Consider the following 23,769-nt stretch of genomic DNA (forward strand, 5'->3'; position numbering starts at 1 on the left):
CAGGGTCATGGGCGACCAAGGGTCATTGATTCACGTGGGGAACGAAGGCTGGCCCGTGTGATCCAATCCAACAGATGAGCTACTGTTGCTCAAATTGCTGAAGAAGTTAATGCTGGTTCTGATAGAAAGGTGTCAGAATACACAGTGCATGGGTTGTTTTGGCAGAAAAAGAGGGATCGATGCAATATTAGGCAGGTGGTCATAATGTTTTGTCTGATCGATGTATTCTTGTGTTTGCATGGAACACATGAACTAATATCTGATCTAATAGTACAATAATTCATTCATTTATTTACAGTATAATTTCCTGGTTATATCTGACAGCCTGATATAAAAATGATGCCTAATTTAAAACGCAGAATAGAATGCTGAGCAATTTAAGAGAAGTCTGAGAAATACCAAAGCCAGATGTAATCATAGCATAGCCAGTGGATTGGCTAATATTCTAGCAATAGCCAAGGACAGCATTCTATGAAAGATTTTTTTTAGCTTTTTCATCCACATTTAAACACCAGTCATCCCATATATGCAATAAAATCAGTGACTACAGACTACCTCAGAATACTTGGACCCCAATCTCCCTCTGTAGGATCTTATCCCTGCACATCACTTTGTTTCTTTTAAATTTGACATTTTTTCTTTCCTTATGTCCTTATAATTAATGTCATCAGCTGCTGGTAGGTTTCACAGATTATAGAGGAATAGAGTGATTTCTGTACATAGAAGAATAAACTCTTGAATCTTCAGCCATACAAAAGTCACAGTCATGATATCATGCGCTTCACCAGTCATGAAATGTGTTTGGTCTGTGGTCCATGTCTCATTAATGTATTTAGGTAGAAATAAAGGGATAGAGAGAGGGGGAAGTAGAGGGAGGGAGAGAAAAAGAAAGATATAGAGAGATGGGGTAGAGGGAGGGAGGGATCAATAGAGAGAGAGAGAGAGAGAGCGACGAAGATAGAAGGAGAGAAATAAGTAGAGGGAGGGAGAAAGAAGGAAATATATAGAGGGATGGGGTAGGGGGTAAAGGGAGAGAGAAAAAGTAAAGAGGGAGAAAAAAGTAGAAAGACTGGAAAAGAATGGAAAGAGTAGAGGAATGGAAAGAGAAATAAAGGTATACAGGGATGGGGTAAAGGAAGGGGGATAGAGAGAGAGAGAGAGAGAAAGAGAGAGGAAGATAGAGGGAGAAAAGTAGAGAGAGGCAGAGAGAAGGGAAGATATAAAGGGATGGGGTATAGGGGGAGTGGGGGTAGTAAGTAGAAATACTAGAAAAGTGTAGAAAGTGTAGAGGGAGGGAAAGAGAAATAAAGGTATAGAGGGATGGGGTAGAGGAAGGGGGGTAGTGAGTGAGTGTGAGAGAGAGAGAGAGAGAGAAGATAGAGGGAGAGAAGAAGTAAAGTAGAGAGAGAGAGAGAGAGAGAGAGAGCGAGAGAGAGAGTAGAAAGTAAGAGGAGTAGAACAGAGTAGAAAAGGGTAGAAAGTGTAGAGGGAGGGAAAGAGAAATAAATGTATAGAGGGATGGGGTAGAGGAAGGGGGGTGGTGAGTAAGAGAGAGAGAGAGAGAGAGAGAGAGAGAGAGCAAGAGAGAGAGTAGAAAGTAGAAGGAGTAGAACACAGTAGAAAAGGGTAGAAAGAGTAGAGGGAGGAAGAGAGAAAGATAGATATAGGGATGGGAGAGAGAGAGAGAGAGAGAGAGAGAGAAAGAGAGAGAGATTGAATCTTAAATTTTTTTTGGATTGGTTTACATTCATTATCCTTAGGTCCAGATCATTTATATTCAAGGAGGCAAAATGACTTAAATAAAGTCAAGTATTAAATAAATCAGTGGATCTATCTGTACCTTAAACAATCACTCCTCTTCGAAATATTTCACAAGATCATCCAGCATCCAGATTACTAACATGATCCAGTCTCTCACTCCTGACCTGACTCAGACAACTGATCCTGAATCAGTCACACTCACTGTCCGTGGAAGGGATTACTGTACCAGGTATTATTTGGACACTATATAATTTGTTCCCTTTATTATCAATCATGTTATTCTTATTTATTTTTCATGTTGCATTACTCAGTACATTCATATCGGTTAGTACTTCAAGATGTTCAGGAAGTAAGAAATGTTTAGTAAATCAATTGATTTCATATTGCTCGATTCAAAATATGTTCCCCCTTATTTAATATTTGAACCCTTGACATTAGGGGTGTAATGATACGGCGTATGATATCGTATCATTTAATACGAGCCTCTTGATTTGACATGTCTGGATGGCGAACGATACCTTCAGCAAACTATTTAATAAAGAAGGTTTTTTTTTATCATGAAATACCATTTATATTATGTGATGTGAAATAAACTTTTCATTTTAATCAACTCCCTTTTCATATCAGGACAGGCTACATGGATCGGTCCCTCCAGGATTTTATGATTTTATGTAAAGTCCATAAAGACATGGATGAGGGAGTTTGGTGTGGAGGAACTTGACTGGCCTGAGTCCTGACCGCAACCCGATAGAACACCTCTGGGATGAATTAGATCTGGGCCAAAACTGGGACGTCAGCATTTACATGCACATGAACGTAATATGGAGTTGGCCCACCCTTTGCAGCTATGACTTTTCTGAGAAGGCTTTCCACAAGGTTTAGGAGTGTGTGACCATTCCACTAGAAGCACCCCACATAGCAGACGGGCCTGGGCCAGATCTGGCATTGAGCCGGCACTGCTGGCTGAGTTCTGGCATGGCAAGTGGTATGTCAACCAGATGTGGACCGGGTCTGGCAGTGATAGCACTGTTTATATGATGGCATGCCAGATGTGGCCCAGTTATGGTTTGGTGTATGTGGTGTGGCCCAGTGCTGGCCCACGTCTGTCATTCTTTGTGGTATGTGGGCCGAGTGTAAGTGCATTGTGTGGGCCAGATCTGGGCCAGACCTATTTTGCTATCTGGGACATTTGTAAGGTCAGGCACTGATGTTGGACAAGAAGGTCTGGCTTGCAGTCTCCGCTATAATTCATCCCAAAGGTGTTCTATCAGGTTGAAGTCAGGACTCTGAAGTTCCTCCACACCAAACTCGCTCATCCATGTTTTTATGGACCTTGCTTTGTGCACTGGTGTGCAGTCATGTTGGACCAGGAAGGGGTCATCCCCAAACTGTTCCCACAAAGTTGGGAGCATGAAATTATAGAAAATGTCTTGGTATGAAGCTGAAGCATTAAGAATTCCTTTCACTGGAACTAAGGGGCCGAGCCCAAACCCTGAATACAATGATTTGGAGGGGTGTCCCAAAACTTTTGGCAATATAGCGTGTGTCTTTACTGGTAGGAGTTTAAGAGAAGAATCTTGCTCATGCAATTTCCCCAATTTAAGCTGATATCTGAAGATAAAAAAAAGAACAAAAAACAACAACAAAAAATGAGCTAATACTCTAATAATCATACTGTACTGTACTAATAATCATACTGTAATCAAACTAGCTTGTTTAATTCCTTCCCATCTTTAAGGTCTGGTGCATGGGAGCATTTTCAGTTATGATACTGATGATCAAGTCATGAAAAAAGAGGTGACATCATTCCTAATACCACAAACACATCTTAGTCAGTTGTTAGGCCTCGAAACACACAAACAGCCTCACTGTTTCCTCACTGATTCAGGGAATCACCGCAGGCATCGGGAAATTTATAGCAGAAGAATGCAGGAATCATGTCTAGGGCTACAGGCAACTAAATTTGACAGGAATAATAAATAAATAAATAAATAAATAAATAAATACACAGCCCCGTGTTTCAACACGCCTCATTAAAGTCACACCAGTGAAAGACAAGTGACGCTTGGCCAGAGAGCTGATGTTTAATTAGCCATGGTTAATTCTCTTCTATTCTAAATCCACAGCCGTTTTAATGCCGTGACTGGATCTCACAAACACCGCTTCCATTCTTGTTCTTTTAGAATATAGAGTTTTTAGTCAATTAAAGGCACATCTTCAGGAAATCCAGCTTACTGAGACATCACTGTGTCTCATCACGTAATATCAAATTAGAATTTTGTGTATCATTACACCCCTACTTCTAACACAGAGTCAGGATTCATAAGGAAACATTTTCACCTTTTCCCGCTCTGCTGGTGTTGCAGGCTGAATTCATACCAGAGTGAGGAGAGAGAGAGAGAGAGAGAGAGAGAGAGAGAGAGAGAGAGAATAAAAAACGACAAGCGAACCCAATTTTGATTGCCTAATCAAACCAGATGTGTGCAAACATGACTAAGGACTTTATTTACCAAACCATTTTCCCTGGATTATCCACAAATAAAAGTGATCTCTTTATATTTATATGAACATTATTATAGAATTCCTTAGTATGACAAATAAAAATGTCTTTTGGAATTTTTTTTTCTTTTCTTTTTTTTTTTCTTTTTGAGCCGACACTTTTACGCAACGTTTCAGGTCCCCATGCAGTCCTCGGAAAAGCTCGGACGAGTCCTCCGTCCTCAGAGCTGTCGCTGTATTCGCTCGGTTTCCTCTTGGAATCTTTGAACATGATGCCATGGTAAAAAGCTAATCATCCATTGATCACATCCCAACATTTAAAAAAAAAATAAAAATAAAATAAAGAACAAAATTAATGGATAAAGAAAGGAACACTTTTTTTTTTCCTCCAGTCAGTGTTCCGCACCTTTCCTTCCACCCTTCTTTTTTATTTTTTGATATTTTTCATCTATTTTATATAATAATAATAATAATAATAATAATAATAATAATGACTATAGAATTATCCTTGATATAAATTCAAAAGTAGTACCTCTGTCAATTTAAATAAATAATTTTGGCAATCTTCATAACGGTGTTATTATTTTTTTTTTGTTTGTTTGTTTTTTAAAATAATGATAAAGATTCCAAAATGCAAGCTAAAGAAAAAAGATGAGAAAGAAAAGAAGCTGAGGAAAAAGGCTGAGTGCAAAAAGAAAAAAAGGAAGAAAGGAAGGAAGAAAGAAAGAAAGAATGTATCAGGGGAGTGATACGTAATGAAAAGAAAAAACAGATGCAAAGAACATCAATTTTGCCTTTTTAGAATTTCTGAAATATGTATATACAGGGCTCGTCTATGTCTCTGAAAAGTGCTCTTCTTTGCAGCAGAGCTTTTTTTATGTTTGTGTGCTTGTGTGTGTCGATGTGTGTGTGTGTGTGTGTGTGTGTGTGTGTGTATGCATGTGTGTAAATGTGTGTGTGTGTAGTGCTGTGCCCAGTGGTCCATGGTTTTATAGTCCTGTGTTATACCAGTGTATAGGACTTTGCGTATGGGTTGTTGCTCTGTTTCAGGTGTCCTCTAGAGTCTAACAGTGATTCCTGGGAGCTGCTGAGTTTGGCAGCCTGGGCGAGGTCCCCTGGCTCGCGGTGGGGCAGCGTGGAGGCCGAGCCTGGCTGCCACTGCTGCACCGCTTCCCTGCTGGGTGGGCCGGAGGAGGCAGGTGCAGTGGAAGGTGTCTCGGAGGGTGTTGGGGCTAACACGGCTGGCCACTTTGCTGTGCGACTCCTCTGTGGCTCCAGACACGTCTGACCCGTGGCTTCCCGGCCTGAATGAGCCGCTCCACGGTTCAGCAGGAAGTCCATGCGCAGGTACGGAGGCAGGTGGACCAGTTCACCCCCTGGACAAAGGATTCATGGTTATCTCAGCGGAAACAAGTATAAAGTTACACTACTGTTTGTGTTACAAAAGGTAAGGAAAAAGTTCCTGAAGTAAAAGTTTTTCCCACAATGATGTTTTATTGTCACTGACATTTAGCCCAGGTCTACATTTCTCACCTCAGCTGCCTTCTAAATATCCGCTGGTAAAAAGGTATAAAGCGTTATTTAAGACCAAATCCAGCACGGTGTTATATTAACTCCTGTACATATGCACACTACTTAAGTTCTTACAAACCTTAGTCAGATTGTATTCACTGTGTAAGCGATAAAACACAACAGTTCTTGCTGTTATAGGAAATAATTAGTGATGGCTGTCGTGATGAGTCCCACTGAGAAGCAGAGTTGCTCTCGCTACCACAAAGTTGACTATTTTCCAATAACAGCATGTCCCTTAGGTGTTTCATCTGTTTCCTGTTACACCACTGAGATTTGCTAATGATTATTTACTTTTTTTTTTCATTAGTTAAAGAACTTTTATTTGTTTATAGTTCCTGTTATTACTTATGTTCTAATGTTAGAAACATTACATGTTTATTCCCTCACCAGCTTCTCTTTTCTTTCTCTCTGGAAGTGAAAACAACACAAAGAACCAGAATGCACAAAATTCTCCGTCCTGAAGACCTTCCCATGATTGATTGTTACAAAGGGCTGATACCTGAAATGCCGTCTATTGGAAATGTTCACCAAACGAAAACTTCCCTTCAAAGAGTATACATTTTTATTACATTTTTTAAAGCCTATTTATCCATAGATTCCATGAAGCGCCCATTTACAAGTCTCTGTGTATTAGCTATTCTTATAGAGACACTAACTCTAACTAACTCAGAAGTCAATGAACCGAAACAATGAATCAAAACCTTCTGACCAATCAAAAAGGTATAAAGCGTCATTTAAGACCAAATCCAGCACGGTATTATATTAAATCCTGTACATATGCACAATGAATCAAAACAATGAATCAAAACCTTCTGACCAATCAAATTCAAGAAGTCAGTGACTCGAAACAATGAATCAAAACCTTATGACCAATCAAATTTAAGAAGTTAATGAATCAAAACAATGAATCAAAACCTTCTGACCAATCAAATTCAAGAAGTCAGTGACTCGAAACAATGAATCAAAACCTTATGACCAATCAAATTTAAGAAGTCAATGAATCAAAACAATGAATCAAAACCTTCTGACCAATCAAAAAGGTATAAAGCGTTATTTAAGACCAAATCCAGCATGGTGTTATATTAACTCCTGTACATATGCACAATGAATCAGAACAATGAATCAAAACTTTCTGACCAATCAAATTCCAGAAGTCAATGAATCAAAATAATGAATCAAAACCTTATGACCAATCAAATTCAAGAAGTCAATGAATCGAAACAATTATTCAAAACCTTCTGAGTCAATGAATCAACACATCTCGAGGAACAGATTTTAGAAAAACCCCATTATTTTATCAGAAAAAACACTATTAGAAAATGTAACATGGATTATTACTTTTAAGACACATAATTCATTGTTTTTTAACTGACTCTGAATAAATCAATAAATAATGATAAAACAAAGTATGCAGTAAAAGATGATCAAGTACATTAAATCTATTAAACTCTTCTCTTCAGCTCTGTAAATTAATTCACCTTTTAAAACACCATGGCAATTTCCGAACTGTAAAATGTAAAATGAACAAAGAAACCAGAAACGTCTTCACAATGCAAATTCAACTCATACAATTAGCTAAAAACAAAACAAAACGATCATCTCTCGAAAGCTGTTGTTTTCGTGATCGAGAACATGATCGTTCTGTATTGTTCTCTTTCTCATCAAATCTATTTCAGAGCATTGCAAGAATTTCAGCACAATGTCATCATTCTGTCCGCCTGGGGAGAAGGATTTTTTTTCTTTTTTCTGTCTACAGAGTTCAAAGCTAATTATTTAGCACAGCTTTAACATGCAGAGAAAGTGATGAGTGTGTAAGAGAAATGCCACGGAGTCGGGATTTTATGGAACGCGGATGAGGTTTGTATTCAAACGACGAAAGATCGCTATTTATTATCTTGGTGCTATATACATATATATCATCGATATTTATTATATATGAGGCCGGAGATCTCGAGCAATCAGACGGTTTAATCGTTCTCGGCCCTGATTTAATCCTTTAGGTATGCTGACGATAACAAGGGTTCTGCTTTCAGGAAGTGCAGGAGCGGCGGCGTTTTGTCACACCAGTCAGTCATATAAAGGCTGTCTGCTCATTCCATCTCACATTCAACGAGTCCATTGTGACAGTAAACTGCCATTTTGTACTAGCAGACAAAAACCTTTTTCAATAATGAGCACCGGTGGCCTCTATTCACCCTCGGCACACGGTGCACAGTGACGCATTTCACAATGAAGCCTAAACTGAGACGGGTAACCTAAGAATCTGACACCCGGGCCGCTGTGCTCCATGTCACTGCTATAGACACCAATGGACCCAGATAGTAGTGTGTGCGTGTGCTTGTCAACACAGGGAGCCAACAACTGAGCAATCGATACCCCCAGGCATGCAGGTAGGCAACGAGTGACAGGGTTCACTGAGGTAATGTTCAGTTAGGGGGAAAAAACCCCCCCAACCCACAGGCCCACAGACATGCTTCATGTCCAATCAATTCATTCATCCATAATTATAATCCATCCAGAAATACAGAGACTGGAATGATTCAGGTATTTTAGACGAATTATGAAGCCTTATAATTTGTGACCCTTTTGAAAATAGCCTGGAGGAAGGAAGTAAATAATTTATTGTGTATTCAAACCACAGAACTGGCCCTTACTAAATTAAACAGACCCTGAATTAAGTGAGTCTGTACAGCTCGACAAGTTACCTGATATTCAGCTGAGAGGCAGAGGAAACATAATCTAGAAGGTTAGTGCCACTTACGTTAACATGGCCTGGCATGGAAACCAAGAAGAAATGTATGTTAAGTGCCACAACTTGTGCCATTTACAGGTCTAATAAATGATATGTGCTGTTTTACTGTTCCTTGTGGTCATACCACTGGTAATGGCTTTATTTCGAATTTGCTGATTACCTTTTAAATCTATCTTAAACATGTGATGTGACTAGAAGACACCACCATCTCATAGCTGAAATGTTAGCTGGGGACTTTTGGCAGGATAAATGATCTTGTCCGTTTCTCTTAGTGTGCGTTAATTCACTTAACTAGCAAACTTTGAGGTTAAAGTAGGCTAACTAGCATTCTGAGCTCATTAAGTTAATTAAGTTGCCAGGCAACCAAGACATTCTCAGAGGCACATTGAACCTCATTGAAGCTATCTATCTATCTATCTATCTATCTATCTATCTATCTATCTATCTATCTATCTATCTATCTATCTATCTATCTAGCTAGCTAGCTAGCTAGCTAGCTATCTGTCTCTCTAACTCTGGTACAAATCTCAGCAATGTTAGCAATTCTGGCTCTGACAGTTCACTCAACCATCACCTGAGTTCATAATGGGTCTTAATTTGAGATGTGTGGTATTGTTTCCTTAATCCCCGTTTACAGTTATCTTATTTTTACCTGCCCATAATGAATTTATTCCCCAAATAATCAAACTACTAGCCTACATATATACTGATAACCTGACCAGGCAGTTACTAAGGATGAATGAATGATCATTGTAACGCATCATGCAGGCCGTTCTTTGTCAAGCCTGCATTAAATTACAAAAACTCCTAAAATTTTTGTTGCCTCTTGCAGGATCCCAGTCCAGACGCTTCTCTCTAGCCTTAAATAGATGCTTTGTGAACCTTTCTGGTTATAAACAACACAACAACAAAAAGAATAGTTTGCTTCCTGTTTGTTTCCACATTTGCATCTGTTTCGAACATTGCTAATAGACCCAAATACAGTATCATTAAGTGGACGAAAAGATAAATAGAAAATAGAATTCATGAATAGGAAAATAGAATTCAGTTATGGTCCATTGTGATAATGAAGGAAAACCTAAAAAACATCCTTGTTTTGTTGTTTCTAAGTAAATATATGCAACCTTTAGCATTCCGCCGTGTGGTCTAGTATAAAAATAATGTTCTTCTAGTGATAGAACTCTAAAATAAGAAGTGACCTGGGTCCTGATCCATTACTATATACAGAACAGAAACATCAACCCATCATCAGCCATATCTCATACTCACCAGGTCTGTGTGCTTTGGGCACGGCCATGTTCATGACCCGGCTGGCATCCTGTGGTTTTGGTGGAGAGGCGGTGAAGCGGCAGATGCCCGACTCAGAGGGTGTGCTGGATGTCATACTGTCTGTGTAGTCGTTGGTGCCGGCTGTCATCTGCTCAGAGGATGTGTCAGAGATGAAGCACTCTGTGATGGTGAACTTGGCGTGGCGCAGCTGCTCTTCCATCTTGGCATGCTCGTACGCTCGGGCGAGCTCCTCGTATGTAGAGGAAGCACTCTCCGTGGACACCATACTGCTTCGAGCACGGTCTGTATGGGAATTTACAAACAAATACACACAAATCTATTAAGATGCTTGTACGTCTTTACACTCGGCAGTACTGTGGTCTAGTTTGGATGATGCAGAACATATTAAACTTGAACATGTCAGGTCTTTCCAGTGATGGCTAACATCTAAAATTCTCCAGTAGCTTGAGAATGAAACTACTGGGATTGAGCAGTTTATTATAAGATCCCATGTATGACATAATCAGAACGACGTAGGCCCTATTACACGTACTTATTCTAGCTAGTTATGCTAACAATCCCACTTCAGAGCAATGTTTTCTGAATGGAATTGATAATAGTAGAAACAGAAGCTTAAGTTAAAATAAGTTAATCGTTACATAAGGAAAAATATAAATGTAAAAGACACTGGAATGTTTTTACAATACAGTTCTCATAGCTTTAGTGTTACCTGTGTCCTGAGAGGGACTGACACTGTAGCTGTCACTTTCCTTGTCCACTGAGCCTGTGGCACGTGGGGTGGGCAGCCTCCAATCTGTAGTGAGTGTGTGTGAGGACATGGGCTGATGAGGTCTGTTTAACGTCCATTGGCTGGCATAACGGCTCCGTGTCGCAGGACCCGCTTTAGCTGTGCGTCGGGCAGTGGGATCTGCGGGACACCAACAACATGTCTGACTAACATCTCATTTAAAATTGACTTCAATATCGTCTGCCTCAAAGTATTTATGTAATGACTCTTGGTATTGGTATAAGCACAAATTACATCTGCAGCAATATTACTTGAGTGGGCTCATAAAGCTTCCACTGGAGCTGTATTTCTAAAATTCTATTGTGAGCTTGTGGGATCTGTTGAGTCAACACTAGTGAGTTTAATCGAATCAGTTCCCCCAGCATGAAAGATTGCAATCTGTGTGTGTGTGTATGTGTGTGTGTCAGTTAGATTGAGTGACCTCACTATGTCTGATTAGTTCAGCTCAACTGGACGTCTACGGTGCTTTCCCTAATGCTCATTTCAGCCTCATCAGCAATAACATTTCCCTTAACGCATGAAAGGAAACCATAATCACTTAACACTGACATACAATATCCTAATAACTAAGCAACTGAAACCTAATACATTAATAACCCTTATGCCTTCCTTGTTTATTTATTACCATACATATATATATATATATATATATATATATATATATATATATATATATATATAGAAATTGTCAAGCTTTGCATCTACAAACTCATATAGATTTGCTTTATCAAACACTTCAGTACTCACTTGTACCGGGTCGAGCGTCTGAGACGTCCACCAGTGGGCCAGTTGTCTGGGATAGTGACTGGTAGTGAACCGTGTGTGTGACCGTGGAGGACTTCTGCTTAGACGTCTCTCCAAAATCGTTATCAGTCAACAGCACTGTAGATCGGTCATCTGAGAGAGCAACGCATACACAGGTTTACTTATTTATACATTCGTAACAGAGATTTGCAGTGTAAAATGATACTTTACTTGTGGTACAAGGGCTTGAATCCAAACCTACTGGTCAACATACCCAGAGCCTTAACCACTGGAGCTACCACTGGATACCTTAATAATAAAACTATTGAACAGTATGTGACATGACACCCTTACGCCCTTGGGTAATCCTATTTCAGAAGGATTTATACAGGACTGTTCACCCCTTTGCTGCTATAACAGCTAACACTCTTTTGGGAAGGCTTTCTACCAGATTTTTGTATGTTGCTTGGGGATTTGTACCTATTCAACAAAAGTGTTAGTGATTTTGAGTACTGATATGGAGCAAGGAGGCCTGGCATTGGCTCAATTGGCTTAAGCGCAGGGCTCTGTGCAGGCTACTTGGGTACTTTCAAACCAATCTTGGCAGATCATGTCTTCATGGACCTTGCTTTATGCTCAGGGGTATTACTGTATCATGATGGAGCAGGTTCACTTAGGCTCTCTAGTTCCAGTTGAAGTAGTTGGGAAATCTTAATGCTGCAGCATACAAAGACATTCTAGAAAACCATGTGCCTCCATCTTTGTGGAAAAAGTTTGGCCTACATAAAGTGGTCATGGACAGGCATCATGGTAGTTCTTAAAACATGGTCAATCCTAGCCAGGACAAACCAGGACTGATACAGGGGGACCTGTGCAACAACAAATTATTGTCCCTAGTATTCTGGATCCTGAATGTTTTTAAGATTTGCTTTCCTAGAACAGGCATTTCAATTTAAAGTGGCTTCAAGCCTACAGATATTTTTCAAAAAACTAGATCAATTTACAATGCTAGCAACTGTATCAGGGTCCTACCATATGTGATGTACAAGGTACCATTAAAGAGGCTAGGATTAATAATTGCAGCTACCACAATAATCCCCCTAGGCTTGCAGAAACTATGAGTCTGTAAGTGGACTACCAGTCTTACGCTGGACACCAAACTTGACAAAGGAGACGGAAATGCACGGCTTTTGCAATGAATAGGGTCCACTAGAAAACAATGCCCCATCAGAGAGCTCACTTTCCCACAGGATGTGTGGTTGTGTGTCCACCCAAGACAAGATCAACAACAACCGGATCGACTAGTTAGAACAGAAGCTGGTCCACATGCCTTCAGTTCATCAGGGAGTCACAAGACTTGTTTCACTTGCAAAGAAATCTTTTTTAGTTGGAAAACTAAAAAACTTACTGAGGAAAGGATAGCTTCTGGGGGTTTAATTGGTAGCCCTGCTTGGATGGGCCTACATGTGGTCTCATCATCTACTATATGCTTTTCACTTCATGCTGCTTGTCTTTCTCACATGTTTGTGGCCCCTGAAATGCCTGGCAAAACCTTGATTCTACTACTGCTTTTTGAGAGCATCTTCTGTACCAAATGAGATATGGTAGCTTCAGGCAGGTCACATGCAACCGTGGGTTTAGCTTAAAATAAAAGTGCGAGAGCTGCATTCTCTAGCTTGTGTGGTGTGGTGGTCAGAGCATTCTAGAGTGACCTTGTGGCTGAATCTGGTATTTCGGTCATATCTGTCAGTTTTGTAAATCAGTCAATTCTCCTTTCAGTGCCTTATTAAGGGAAGCCTGTAGACTGAACCTTGCTGTGTCTGGTAAGTGCCTTGAAATACTACTTGGACTAAATGGCAGCCATTCACACCTTATATGAGCTGATCATCTGTCACAGAGCAAAACTTGCCCACTGGGTGATGGACATCATCATTATAGCCTAAAGGCAGGCAGGGTACCCTACTCCCACCATGACATGCCTCCTCCTCCTCATGGGCATTACTTCAAAGCATGTCACTCCAGTAAGTCTATACTGTTGCCACCTATGCTTCACTTTGCACCTTCTCCAAATTCAACAACATCTCTGACGTCATCTGTAAACACCTTTCCATTAAATCCTAAAGGCTGATAGTTTGCCAAGACTAGAGAATCCAAGTGATTTTTATTGCCCCTTGTGGATAGGAGAGGTAAAATTGGATGCTATTTCTATATATAACTCTGATTCTTTGAGCCCTGGATAACTGCCAGTGTTCCAAGTGTTTCATAACCAGCGGCAACCTGGTGAGAACTCACTCAGAAGGTTTTAAGTAAAGATGGCTGTATGCCAGTGGTGTTTATTGCACATAATGTGTCATTCATCACTCTGTGAATATGAAAGTGCTCAGCATGTGACATTTTGTGTGTCTGAGTGTCTGTGTGTGTGTGTCTGAGTGTGTGTTTGCATGCTGGGCTGAGACCTGCCAACACAGCATCCTCACATGAGCCTCTGTACATATGTGAGAAGACATTACATGGCATTAATATAGCTGTGGCAGTGGAGGCATTGTTGTGAGCAGCTCATGAAGCAGGAGAGAAGCCATGTTGTGTTTTTGAATATTCTGATTCAGTGATAGCTGAAAGCTCTTGCAAATTAAGGTCTTACCTATCGTCTCCATTGTGTCTCTCTCCTCGATGAGCAGCTGGGCTCGTGGGATATCAATGTGCATTCGGAGGGTTTGCTGTTGCTTGTTTACAGCATCTGGAGTTCGAGTGTTCTTACTAAAAAGACATATTCAAACTGGTTATATCTAATCGTTCTCATTAAACAGTGGCCTGAATGTTAGGAGTACATGACTTAAATGCAAGTAATGGATTAAAGATTATTTACCTCATAAGCATTTCAGCCAAGCTTTTTGCATCTGTGAATCAAAGAGAGAAGAAAATAAACTACAAATGCTTCTACAACTAAAATATTAGTGAGAATTAAACAATACTTGTTTTTATGCTTTCAGTTATGGATGTTTACATACCCCGTAATCTCTTAAGCCTCTGTTCCCTCCTCCTCCTCCTCATAACAAGCAGCACGATGAAAACTGTAGCAATGGCCACCAGGATGCAGATAATGGTCACCATCATCTTCAGGCCCTCAGTGCCTTGCCGGTTCTCCTGACTGGGGTCCACAATCTTCAGCAGTGGAGCTATAGTACCTGGAGAATTTGGGTTATGAATATTATCAAGTTTACTCAATCTTCCCATTTTGTGCCCATTTTCCCCCTTGGTTCTCTGTATATTTTGTCATATGAGACCACCTGGGACAGAGGTTGTGGTCTAGCCAACTGCATTTTTACGGCAGTGTAACTCATTAGGAGGTATGTGATATCTGCCCTCTTCCACATACATGGTCTCACAGACATCCACAATAGGCTAGTGTCACTGTCATTGACAAGGGAGAGGGATTATGTCCACCTCCTACACAGAAAGCATGACCAATTCAGCAAATCCACTGAGATTTTGAAGTCTGTCCTGATAACAGATGAATGCTTTTCTGTTGAGCCATGTTCTACCCTCTTTACCCGTACTGGTTCTCTGCTGAATTAGAGATCTAGAGTACAGTACAGAACCTCGGCATACGAAGTAAATTCGTTCTGGAGGCACGTTCTTAAGGCGAAAATTCATATTGCGATATGAATTTTCACATAAAAAATAATGTAAATGCAGATAATCTGTTCCAGCCATCCACAAATATTACCAATATTACCAATTTTCAAGGGTCAAGGGTCCTCACAGGAAGTTGTGCCACCAAGCTCAGACTAAAAATAGAACAGACCACCCACACCATTAATCTGTCAACAAAAAAATGCAAAAAAAAATCACCTAGCTTTTGAACGCATGTTGAAGGCAACAATGGTATCACAGATTGACTTTCGAAACAGCTTTCTTCTTCTTCTTTCGGTTTTTCCCTTCAGGGGTCTCCACAGCGAATCATCTCTCTCCACCTATCCCTATCTTCTGCATCCTCAACACCTCCACCCACTAGCTTCATATCCTCATTTATTACATCCATATACCTCCTCTTCGGCCTTCCTTTTTTCCTCCTGCCTGGCAGCTCCATGTCCAACATTCTCCTACCAATATACTCACTCTCCCTCCTCTGGACATGTCCAAACCATCTTAATCTTAAACTTTGTCATTCAACATGAGCTGTCCCTCTGATGTACTCGTTCCTAATCCTGTCCAACCTTGTCACTCCCAAAGAGAACCTCAACATCTACAGCTCTGCTAACTCCAGCTCTGACTCCTGTCTCTTCCTCAGTGTCACTGCCTCGAAAACATACAGCATGGCAGGTCTCACTGTTAAAACAGCTTTCAAAAACCATAAAATTCGTAAACTCGCCTCGGTTGGCTTTCCTTGGCTTTCCACTGATGCAAACAAGTTTTGAACGGCTCACAGATGTGCGTGCAATTTAGCCGGCGTTTGGTTTGCTCGTATACCGAAAATGCTTCATATGAAGAAAATTTCCTTGCAAAATTTTCATTCTTAAGGTGAAAATTCATAAGGGAGGGGATTAATATGCAGTTGACCAAGCCCATCTTTTGATGTTCCACTATAAAACTTCATCTTCATCTAATCTATTAGTAGTATAAGTGATATTAATAGGAATAAACATAAAACACATTAACATGCTTGAGGTGTGAATGACAGGCACGATAAATTAGATTAGACATTAAAGCAGAAACTACCCCACCCTCTTTGTTATGTGTCTTGTAAAAACACTTACTGCCATCCATGTTCAGCGTTGCGAACAGCACCCTCTTCTCAGCTGTACCTGCACTGTTGCCCACCTTCATCTGCAGCTCGTACCACGTGCCCTCCTGCAGGTCATACAGCACATGGCTCTTGGGTAAAGAGGTGCGCTGCATTGTGGTCCATGGCGTTGTGTCCACTGGCCGGTACTCCAGCGTGAACGAGCTGATCGGACATCCGCCGTTATTCCAGCCAATCAGATTGAGCTCCACACGTGTTGAATTGATGCTGGAGAAAAGCTCATGGTCTTTGGCAAATTGTGGTTCTGAGGAGAGAAATAACATGAGGAGGTAAATAACTATATCTTTAGGGGATTTGGAAGGAAATATGATATTGAAACAATAGCACATTATGCACAAAATTCCATGTGCACTAGGAATTTTAGGGTCATTAAATCTGGCAAAATCAGCTAAAAATGTTTAATATACTTGTGTTTCAGTATCGTTAATCTCCTAGTTTATGTAGCTTTATTATTGAGATGCTCAAGATGTCAAGATGCTCTGTTGGGTTCTGGAAGTTTCAGGAATGCCAGAAATGGGACAGATTGATTATGATGTCCACATTTTCATGTGTGTGTTTCATTACTGCCCATTTAAAAACAACAACAAGCCAAACTGAGACGACTGGAACATTCACCATTATAAAAGTAGAACTTTGTGGTGAATCTAGGCCTCTTGACGATCACCTTTACATGTCCTGGGTAGCCAGTTCCACCACTGATGCTTTTGGTGGTACAAACTTGACCATTATTATCCCATTAATATTGTTATATCTTGGTCCAAACTTGAGCAGATACTACAAAACTACATAGCTGTTAAAACTAGACAGAAGGGTGCACAGTGTAGTCCTGACACCTTCCTAGGTTACTATTTCTCACCTTTGCCATGGGTTTTGGCCTCGATGATTTCACTGATGCGGCCCGGGCCAACGGCATTCTGTGCGGTCAGAGTAAACTTGTACCAGGTGCCACACTTCATATTCTCTAGCCGGTAGGATCGTTCGCTGGGGCTGATGGGGAAGCTGCCCCATTCCTCACTGTTATCCTCTGAGTACTGCAGAATGTAGCCTTAACGAGATAACGCAGATAATCAGATACAAGCTTTCATCCTAGTCGACAGAAATCACTGCTATTTATAATAAATAAATGCTATTTATTGTGTTACTCTGTTAAGCAAATAGTGAAATTGTTAGTTAATTACTTTGTTTCTAATCTTACATGCTAATTTCTTAATTAAGGACTTTTTAAGATTTAAGGACGAGCGAAGGAGTCTCACCTCTGATCGAGCTTCCTCCGTTATCTCCAGGAATCCAGGACAGGGTGATGGATGTGGTGGTGGTTTTAGTTACAGTGAGACGTGGCTGGTCCGGTGGTACTACAAGTACAATATTATATGGTTTTGGTTTCATTTCAATAGCAGATACAACAAGAACAACAGCAGCAAGAAGAAGAAGAAGAAAAAGACAACTACAACAAAACAATAATAATAATAATAATAATAATAATCAGGGTTGATATTCAGTTCATAGACTCAAGAAAAAGTATATATAAAAATGGGAGTGGCTTTGATTGGGCATGATTAAGGCTAGATAACAGATATAGACAGCAATAATTAATAAATAAATGATCTGTATATTATACTAAATAGCAAAAGTAATAAACAGCTGTCTATGTGGATGGGTCCTACAAAATCTTACTGAATCACTACCGCTTCCTGTCTCAGACTGAATGATCTCCTTGCTTTATACAGGAGGTTTGGGTGATAGAAAGTCCAGATTGTTTAATATTTGTTCAATATCCTATAGAGCTGATTCTCGGACTCACCTTGAACCTGTAGATTTAGTGTGATTTCATCTGAACCCCAGTTGTTGCTCACAATGCAGCTGTAGTACCCAGAATCCTCGGCTTTCACTGTTCGGATCACAAAGCTGCCGTTGCCATGGACACTGCGCCGGCCATCGATAGAGACAGGAGCGGGTGTCCCGTTGCTGAATGGGAAATGAACAGAAGCTTCTGTGCCACAGACTCCAGTGACTTGTTTGCATTATGTATAACCTGATCTAAAATGAAATGTAAGAATGTTCAGTATAAGTGTATCTTAAAATCAACTCACTTTCCCTTCAGCCACTTGATGGTCGGAGGAGGGTCTCCGACAGCTCTGCAGGGTAGGACGATGTCCCTCATCCATGGTGTGGTCACTGTGCCGCTGAATGTTAGAATACGAGCCGGAGCTAAAAGAGTGAAATGATATTAAGCCACAGTTACCTCTTGCTTTTCTACCTTTCTGTTTAGAATGGCATTTCTGTTTACAATCTATTCTAGCATTCTGTAAATTCAGGTATCTATCAGGATTTTTTTCCAAAACAAACTTTTATATGTACTAAAAAATCACAGATTTTTATTATACATGTTATACACCGATCAGGCATAACATTATGACCACTGACAGGTGAAGTGAATAACACTGATGATCTCCTCATCATGGCACCTGTTAGTGGGTGGGATATATTAGGCAGCAAGTGAACATTTTGTCCTCAGAGTTGATGTGTTAGAGGCAGGAAAAATGGACAAGTGTAAGGATTTGAGCGAGTTTGACGAAGGGCCAAATTGTGATGGCTAGACCACTGGATCAGAGCATCTCCAAAACTGCAGCTCTTGTGGGGTGTTCCCGGTCTGCAGTGGTCAGTATCTATCAAAAGTGGTCCAAGGAAGGAACAGTGGTGAACCGGCGACAGGGTCATGGGCAGCCAAGGCTCATTGATGCTTGTGGGGAGCGAAGGCTGGCCCGTGTGATCCGATCCAACAGATGAGCTACTGTTGCTCAAATTGCTGAAGACGTTAATGCTGGTTCTGATAGAAAGGTGTCAGAATACACAGTGCATGACGGGTCAGGGCTATTATGACGGGTCAACACATTATTAGGCAGGTGGTCATAATGTTATGCCTGATCGGTGTATATATCTATTGACAGAATTATACTGAAAATACAGAACAGAACCTTGCAGGTTTTTTAATTCATTCTAAGATAAGATAAGATCAATCCTGATGAAAATTCTTTTGCCAGAGACTGAAAAATACATATAAATGAAATATAAATGAACAGAGAAAGGTCACGTATACATCTGTACCTTTAGCTTGCGGCTCCACGGTGATGATCTCACTGGCGTTCCCTCGACCGGCTGCAGTCACTGCCACCACCCAAATACTATACTGCCAGTTCTGGTTCAGGTTAGTCACACGCCGAAAATACACGTCGGGCGCAGCCTCAAACTCACTGATTACCTGCAGTGTGGAGGATTGGAGCATGTATGTGTTATTTGTCTTTAAACTCTAAAACTCTATGAGTATTAGACACATTGGTTTATCAAGTGGGGGAAAAAGGCAAATCTGGCGTTCGGAGAATATTGGAAATATCTCTGTTTTGCAGAGATAACAATTACAAAATAACCACAACAGACTATTATCAATTTTTATCAATAGTATATCAGTAAAATGGAGATAGTCAATGAAGTGGTTACAACCACACTGCTGTAAATAAATCCATGTGCATGGAAATGATTGAAGATGATTCAATATTGGACATTTAACTTAATCCTCATGGACAAAACATCAAGAAATCAAAATATACGTCATATTCTAATGAAGATTTATCTGATGACATGATATCGGATGTGCAAAGAAAGAATTGCTGTGACAAAAATACAGGCTTCTTCATCTTCATTTTCTAAATCTCAGTTAAAGCAGCGTTTCAGAAATGTTGCTCAAAACCTGTCTTGGACATGCCAATAAAATCCATGGGTTTGTCTAAAAGAAGGAGAAACAAAATCAGTTGTTGCCATTTCATTTCCTTTAGCTCAACTATAAACTATTACTGGGTCTTCTAATATTATTTCCTTAAATATTAAATAGAGTTAATGTACGTTATTAAAAGGTTTTCTTCAGTGAGACCCGATGGAGTATATTTTGATTTGTAATAGGTATTATGCTCTGTTTCTTCACTGGAGCTGGACGTGTTGTTTATGTGGAATTTAAGCGCACATGGTTTTATCTCCTTTAACATTTTTTACTTATTTTTGGTCAGTTTTGCTCATCTGAGCGTGGCATCGACTGCAAAAGGACTCACAAGTCAGATGATAATTACGCTAAGGAAAACGCCCCAGTGTTGTGGCTCGGCTGCCTACCGTGGGATAAGGGTTGGAGCAGAAGACTGTGTACTTCCGGATGATTCCGTTAAGCTTCAGGGGAGGAAGCCAGGAGACGAACACCACTGAGGCAGACGCAGCGGCAGCCTTCACTCCAGCTGGAGGACCTGGAACTGTTTGGAGACATAGCAAAGAACATTTTGGCTTCAAACGTGAACTGAACTGAACTACTGTCAGAGCTACAGTTCCTTGTGACTGATCAGAATCGCCATGGCATAATGGAAACACAAGTCAGGGTATTGTATAGTGTATTGTATTAATTTATGTGTGTGTGTGTGTGTGTTCTGGGGTTGTGCTAGATAGGCACGTCACTGCCAAGGACTACTGAATCATTCTGGAGGAGCATGTGCACGCACTGGTCCAAATATTGCACCCTGATGGTGGTGCAGTGTATCAGGAGGATAATACATTAATACACACAGCAAGACTGAACATAAACATCACTCATGGCCTGCATGGAATGGCTTATGGCCTCAGAGAATGGCTCAATCACTGTGTGTGTGTGTGTGTGTGTGTGTGTGTGTGTGTGTGTAAATCAAAACAAGATCTCACCATCCTCTTTGGTCCTTGTGTATATTTGCTCGCTGCGAACTCCGTCCCCAGCCCGGGTGAAGGCCAGCACTTGGATGCTGTAGTTGGTGTATTTCTCCAAGCCTTCAAGCTCAAGAGACGGCTTTGTGGTAGTGATGTTCTTGATCTCACCCAGCTCTAAGACATGGCAGAAATCAACACACACACTTCAATGCAAACATAATAGTAATATTAAGAAGCTTAGTACACTGTACCCTGGTGCTACTATAGTACAGTTTGTACTGTATAATGATCTGGCGTTATAGCGTTGCGGACCTAGAACAAGTCGTGCTGGATGAGACTGAAATATATTTCCTGTAAACACTTTCTTGTTGTCAGGTTATCCGTATATGTCATGTCATTACAGCTGACAACTCTTGAGACTCCGCTGAGACGAGCCGCTTCTCTGCTGACACACCCGACGCCAGTAGATTAAAGGTGAAGAGTATGAAGGAGGTTTGTATTCATCATTTGAGACTCAATGACACTTCAGTGTAAAGTAATGCTTATACTCTTTATTTACCATGCCAGCACAATATCCTCCTACAGCTTTACACACTATCCTGCATCTCCTGCGTGACGCTTTCAAAGCCTATTGGAAAGCAACAGCACCCCCTTGAGCTGAAGACCAGAAATGAAGCAGCTGAACTGATCACATAAAAATTATAGTTATATGGATAAAATGAGGTCATTCTTGGTCAAAGGCTTTTAACAATTCTTTCCTTCTTAGAATCACGGACAATATAATCGTTAATAGATAATAATCCATTGCATAATATGTCAGATCATTTATAAATTAGAGGTTTGCTCTCACTTTTCATTTACGATTATCTCTTCAGTATTAAAAAAAAAATCACTGACTATTAACTAGTTTACTGTATACTACAATAAGCCTGCGGTCATGATAGGAAATATCTTACGGAGAAATGACGTTCTCAAAGCTCCTTCCTCCTCCTCTCTAGTGAGCATTCGTTAGCAGACTATTTAGCATAAAACCGCCTCAGAGATCTGCTCAGAAAAGGACCATCACTGGACCACCACTGACCGGGAATTATTTTCATTCAGGTAGTTTATTCTCAGCACAGCAGTGATATGGACATGACAGCTCCTGCTATTGAGTGTGTTAAGCTGCAGCTTTTCTTAGCATCTTATTGAGAAATTGTGAAAATCTCTAGCTCACATTTCTAATCCTGTTGTCAGAAATGGACAGTAATCAAGAGCTAGAGGACAATTTACATGAAGATTTCTCAACAATATATACACTGAAACATCCATATACAATGTACAGTGACATTTTTTTTTGTACAGCTAAGCAACTGGGGTTAAGAGCCTTGCTCAGCCTTGCTTGCCACCTTGGTGGATCTAACAACCTTCCAAACCTTCCTTAACCTCTGAACTATCACATCCCCTAAAACAGATTTGGTAGGCGGTGAGATTATGGTAGTCCCTTTCCATGGATGGACAGGAGAGGGAGGGCTGACAAACTTCGCTTAGCAACATCCCTATGTGCCATGGTCACTAAGTAAATGCCTACAAAATACTCTATAGTACTTGATAAACGTCTATATCTGACAAGTGCACATGCATATAGTATTTTATTGATTTGTTTGTTTATACATGTCCTGCGTATGTCCTTTAATACTGTATATGTTTATAGGACTGACTCACCTCCGTCCAGTAAATTGGCCCAGTAAATGACTCGGTAGCCAAGAAGCATGCCATTCAGTGCCTCTTTTGGGAGAGGAGCCCAAGATAGAGAGATGGTCTCAGGGGTTGTAGCTGTGGTCACAACGTTTTCAGGCGGTCGGCTTGGAACTATGAGGATGGAAATAAATCTGCATTACTGTATGTATTTGTAAGAAATGTGTGGCAGCCTAAAAAACACACACAAAGAAGTGAAATGTTGACATTTTTGTAGAACCGTGTGTAGTTTGGTAGGCAAAAGTTTACATACGCCTAGCTTAATATGGTACAAACCTGTACACTCGTGTTGTGGAAGTTGACTTACTGAAATGAATTATTTTATCGCTGCAAATCTGATATACACTGAGTCGGCTTTCATTGTGAGACCAGTGTTTTTACCTCCTGGGACATCTCAGAGAGCAGAAATAAGATGTGTGAGATCATCATTTGTGTTAAAATAAACCAACTGTTTTTCTTTTATTCTTAAAGCCCACTACTTTCAGTGGTATCATTAAGCAACCCTATGGAGTGTGACATGACAAACAAATTCAATTGTTCAATTCAAAAAAATAGGCACCAATTCCATTTTCAGCAAGAAAAGAGCTAGTGAGTGAAATAATGATGAGTTTTCCCACACATCCACAGTCTTACAATATTGCTTGGCACTTTGCTCACATGCGAGGAAATTTATAAGATTTATTTCAGCTTTAATTTACTAGAACGAAATGCAAACTACTATATCAGATGTAAATTCCAATACGTCAAAGGTTTACACACACTATGTTGACTTTAAACAGTGTTAAACTTTCCCAAGAAAGATTCCAGGTTGGCATGAAAAATCCTGATGGAAGTTTTTAGGCCTCTTGGAGGACTGTTTCTCCCATCAGATGAAAAAAATATGTATTTGTACTGATCAGCACACATGTGGGGTAAGAAAGGGGTGAAGCTTTTAACCCGAAGAAAGGAGTGTTTCGTGCATGTCAGCGTTATTGGGGTGTTTTGCTGGAAACAGGACTGGTGCACTTCAGACAAAACATGGTAGAAGGATTGTCCAGAAATACACCTGAAAACACCAGGGAGAAAAGTCAAAACCTGGGTCTTTCAGCCGAGGAATGACCTGAAGGACAC

At 40.4% G+C, this 23,769-nt stretch overlaps 1 protein-coding gene across 1 annotated transcript in view; it reads right to left on the minus strand.

Moving 5' to 3' along the window:
* Positions 1-1,993: 1,993 nt before the first annotated feature.
* dscamb (Down syndrome cell adhesion molecule b) overlaps positions 1,994-23,769 on the minus strand; it is a 133,452-nt gene continuing 111,676 nt past the window's right edge. The window contains exons 18-33 of the mRNA XM_058418997.1: positions 22,627-22,773; positions 20,941-21,096; positions 20,368-20,501; positions 19,315-19,468; positions 18,300-18,417; positions 18,011-18,174; positions 17,463-17,561; positions 17,066-17,254; positions 16,163-16,453; positions 14,414-14,590; positions 14,272-14,302; positions 14,047-14,162; positions 11,409-11,558; positions 10,584-10,781; positions 9,854-10,156; positions 1,994-5,636 (exon numbers count right to left, since the gene is read on the minus strand). Of these exons, the coding sequence (XP_058274980.1) occupies positions 5,263-5,636; positions 9,854-10,156; positions 10,584-10,781; positions 11,409-11,558; positions 14,047-14,162; positions 14,272-14,302; positions 14,414-14,590; positions 16,163-16,453; positions 17,066-17,254; positions 17,463-17,561; positions 18,011-18,174; positions 18,300-18,417; positions 19,315-19,468; positions 20,368-20,501; positions 20,941-21,096; positions 22,627-22,773 (2,801 nt within the window). The 3' untranslated portion in view covers positions 1,994-5,262. The remainder of the gene's footprint in view (positions 5,637-9,853; positions 10,157-10,583; positions 10,782-11,408; positions 11,559-14,046; positions 14,163-14,271; positions 14,303-14,413; positions 14,591-16,162; positions 16,454-17,065; positions 17,255-17,462; positions 17,562-18,010; positions 18,175-18,299; positions 18,418-19,314; positions 19,469-20,367; positions 20,502-20,940; positions 21,097-22,626; positions 22,774-23,769) is intronic.

This window comes from Hemibagrus wyckioides, linkage group LG20 (genome assembly GCF_019097595.1).
Source record: "Hemibagrus wyckioides isolate EC202008001 linkage group LG20, SWU_Hwy_1.0, whole genome shotgun sequence".
NCBI lineage: Eukaryota > Metazoa > Chordata > Actinopteri > Siluriformes > Bagridae > Hemibagrus > Hemibagrus wyckioides.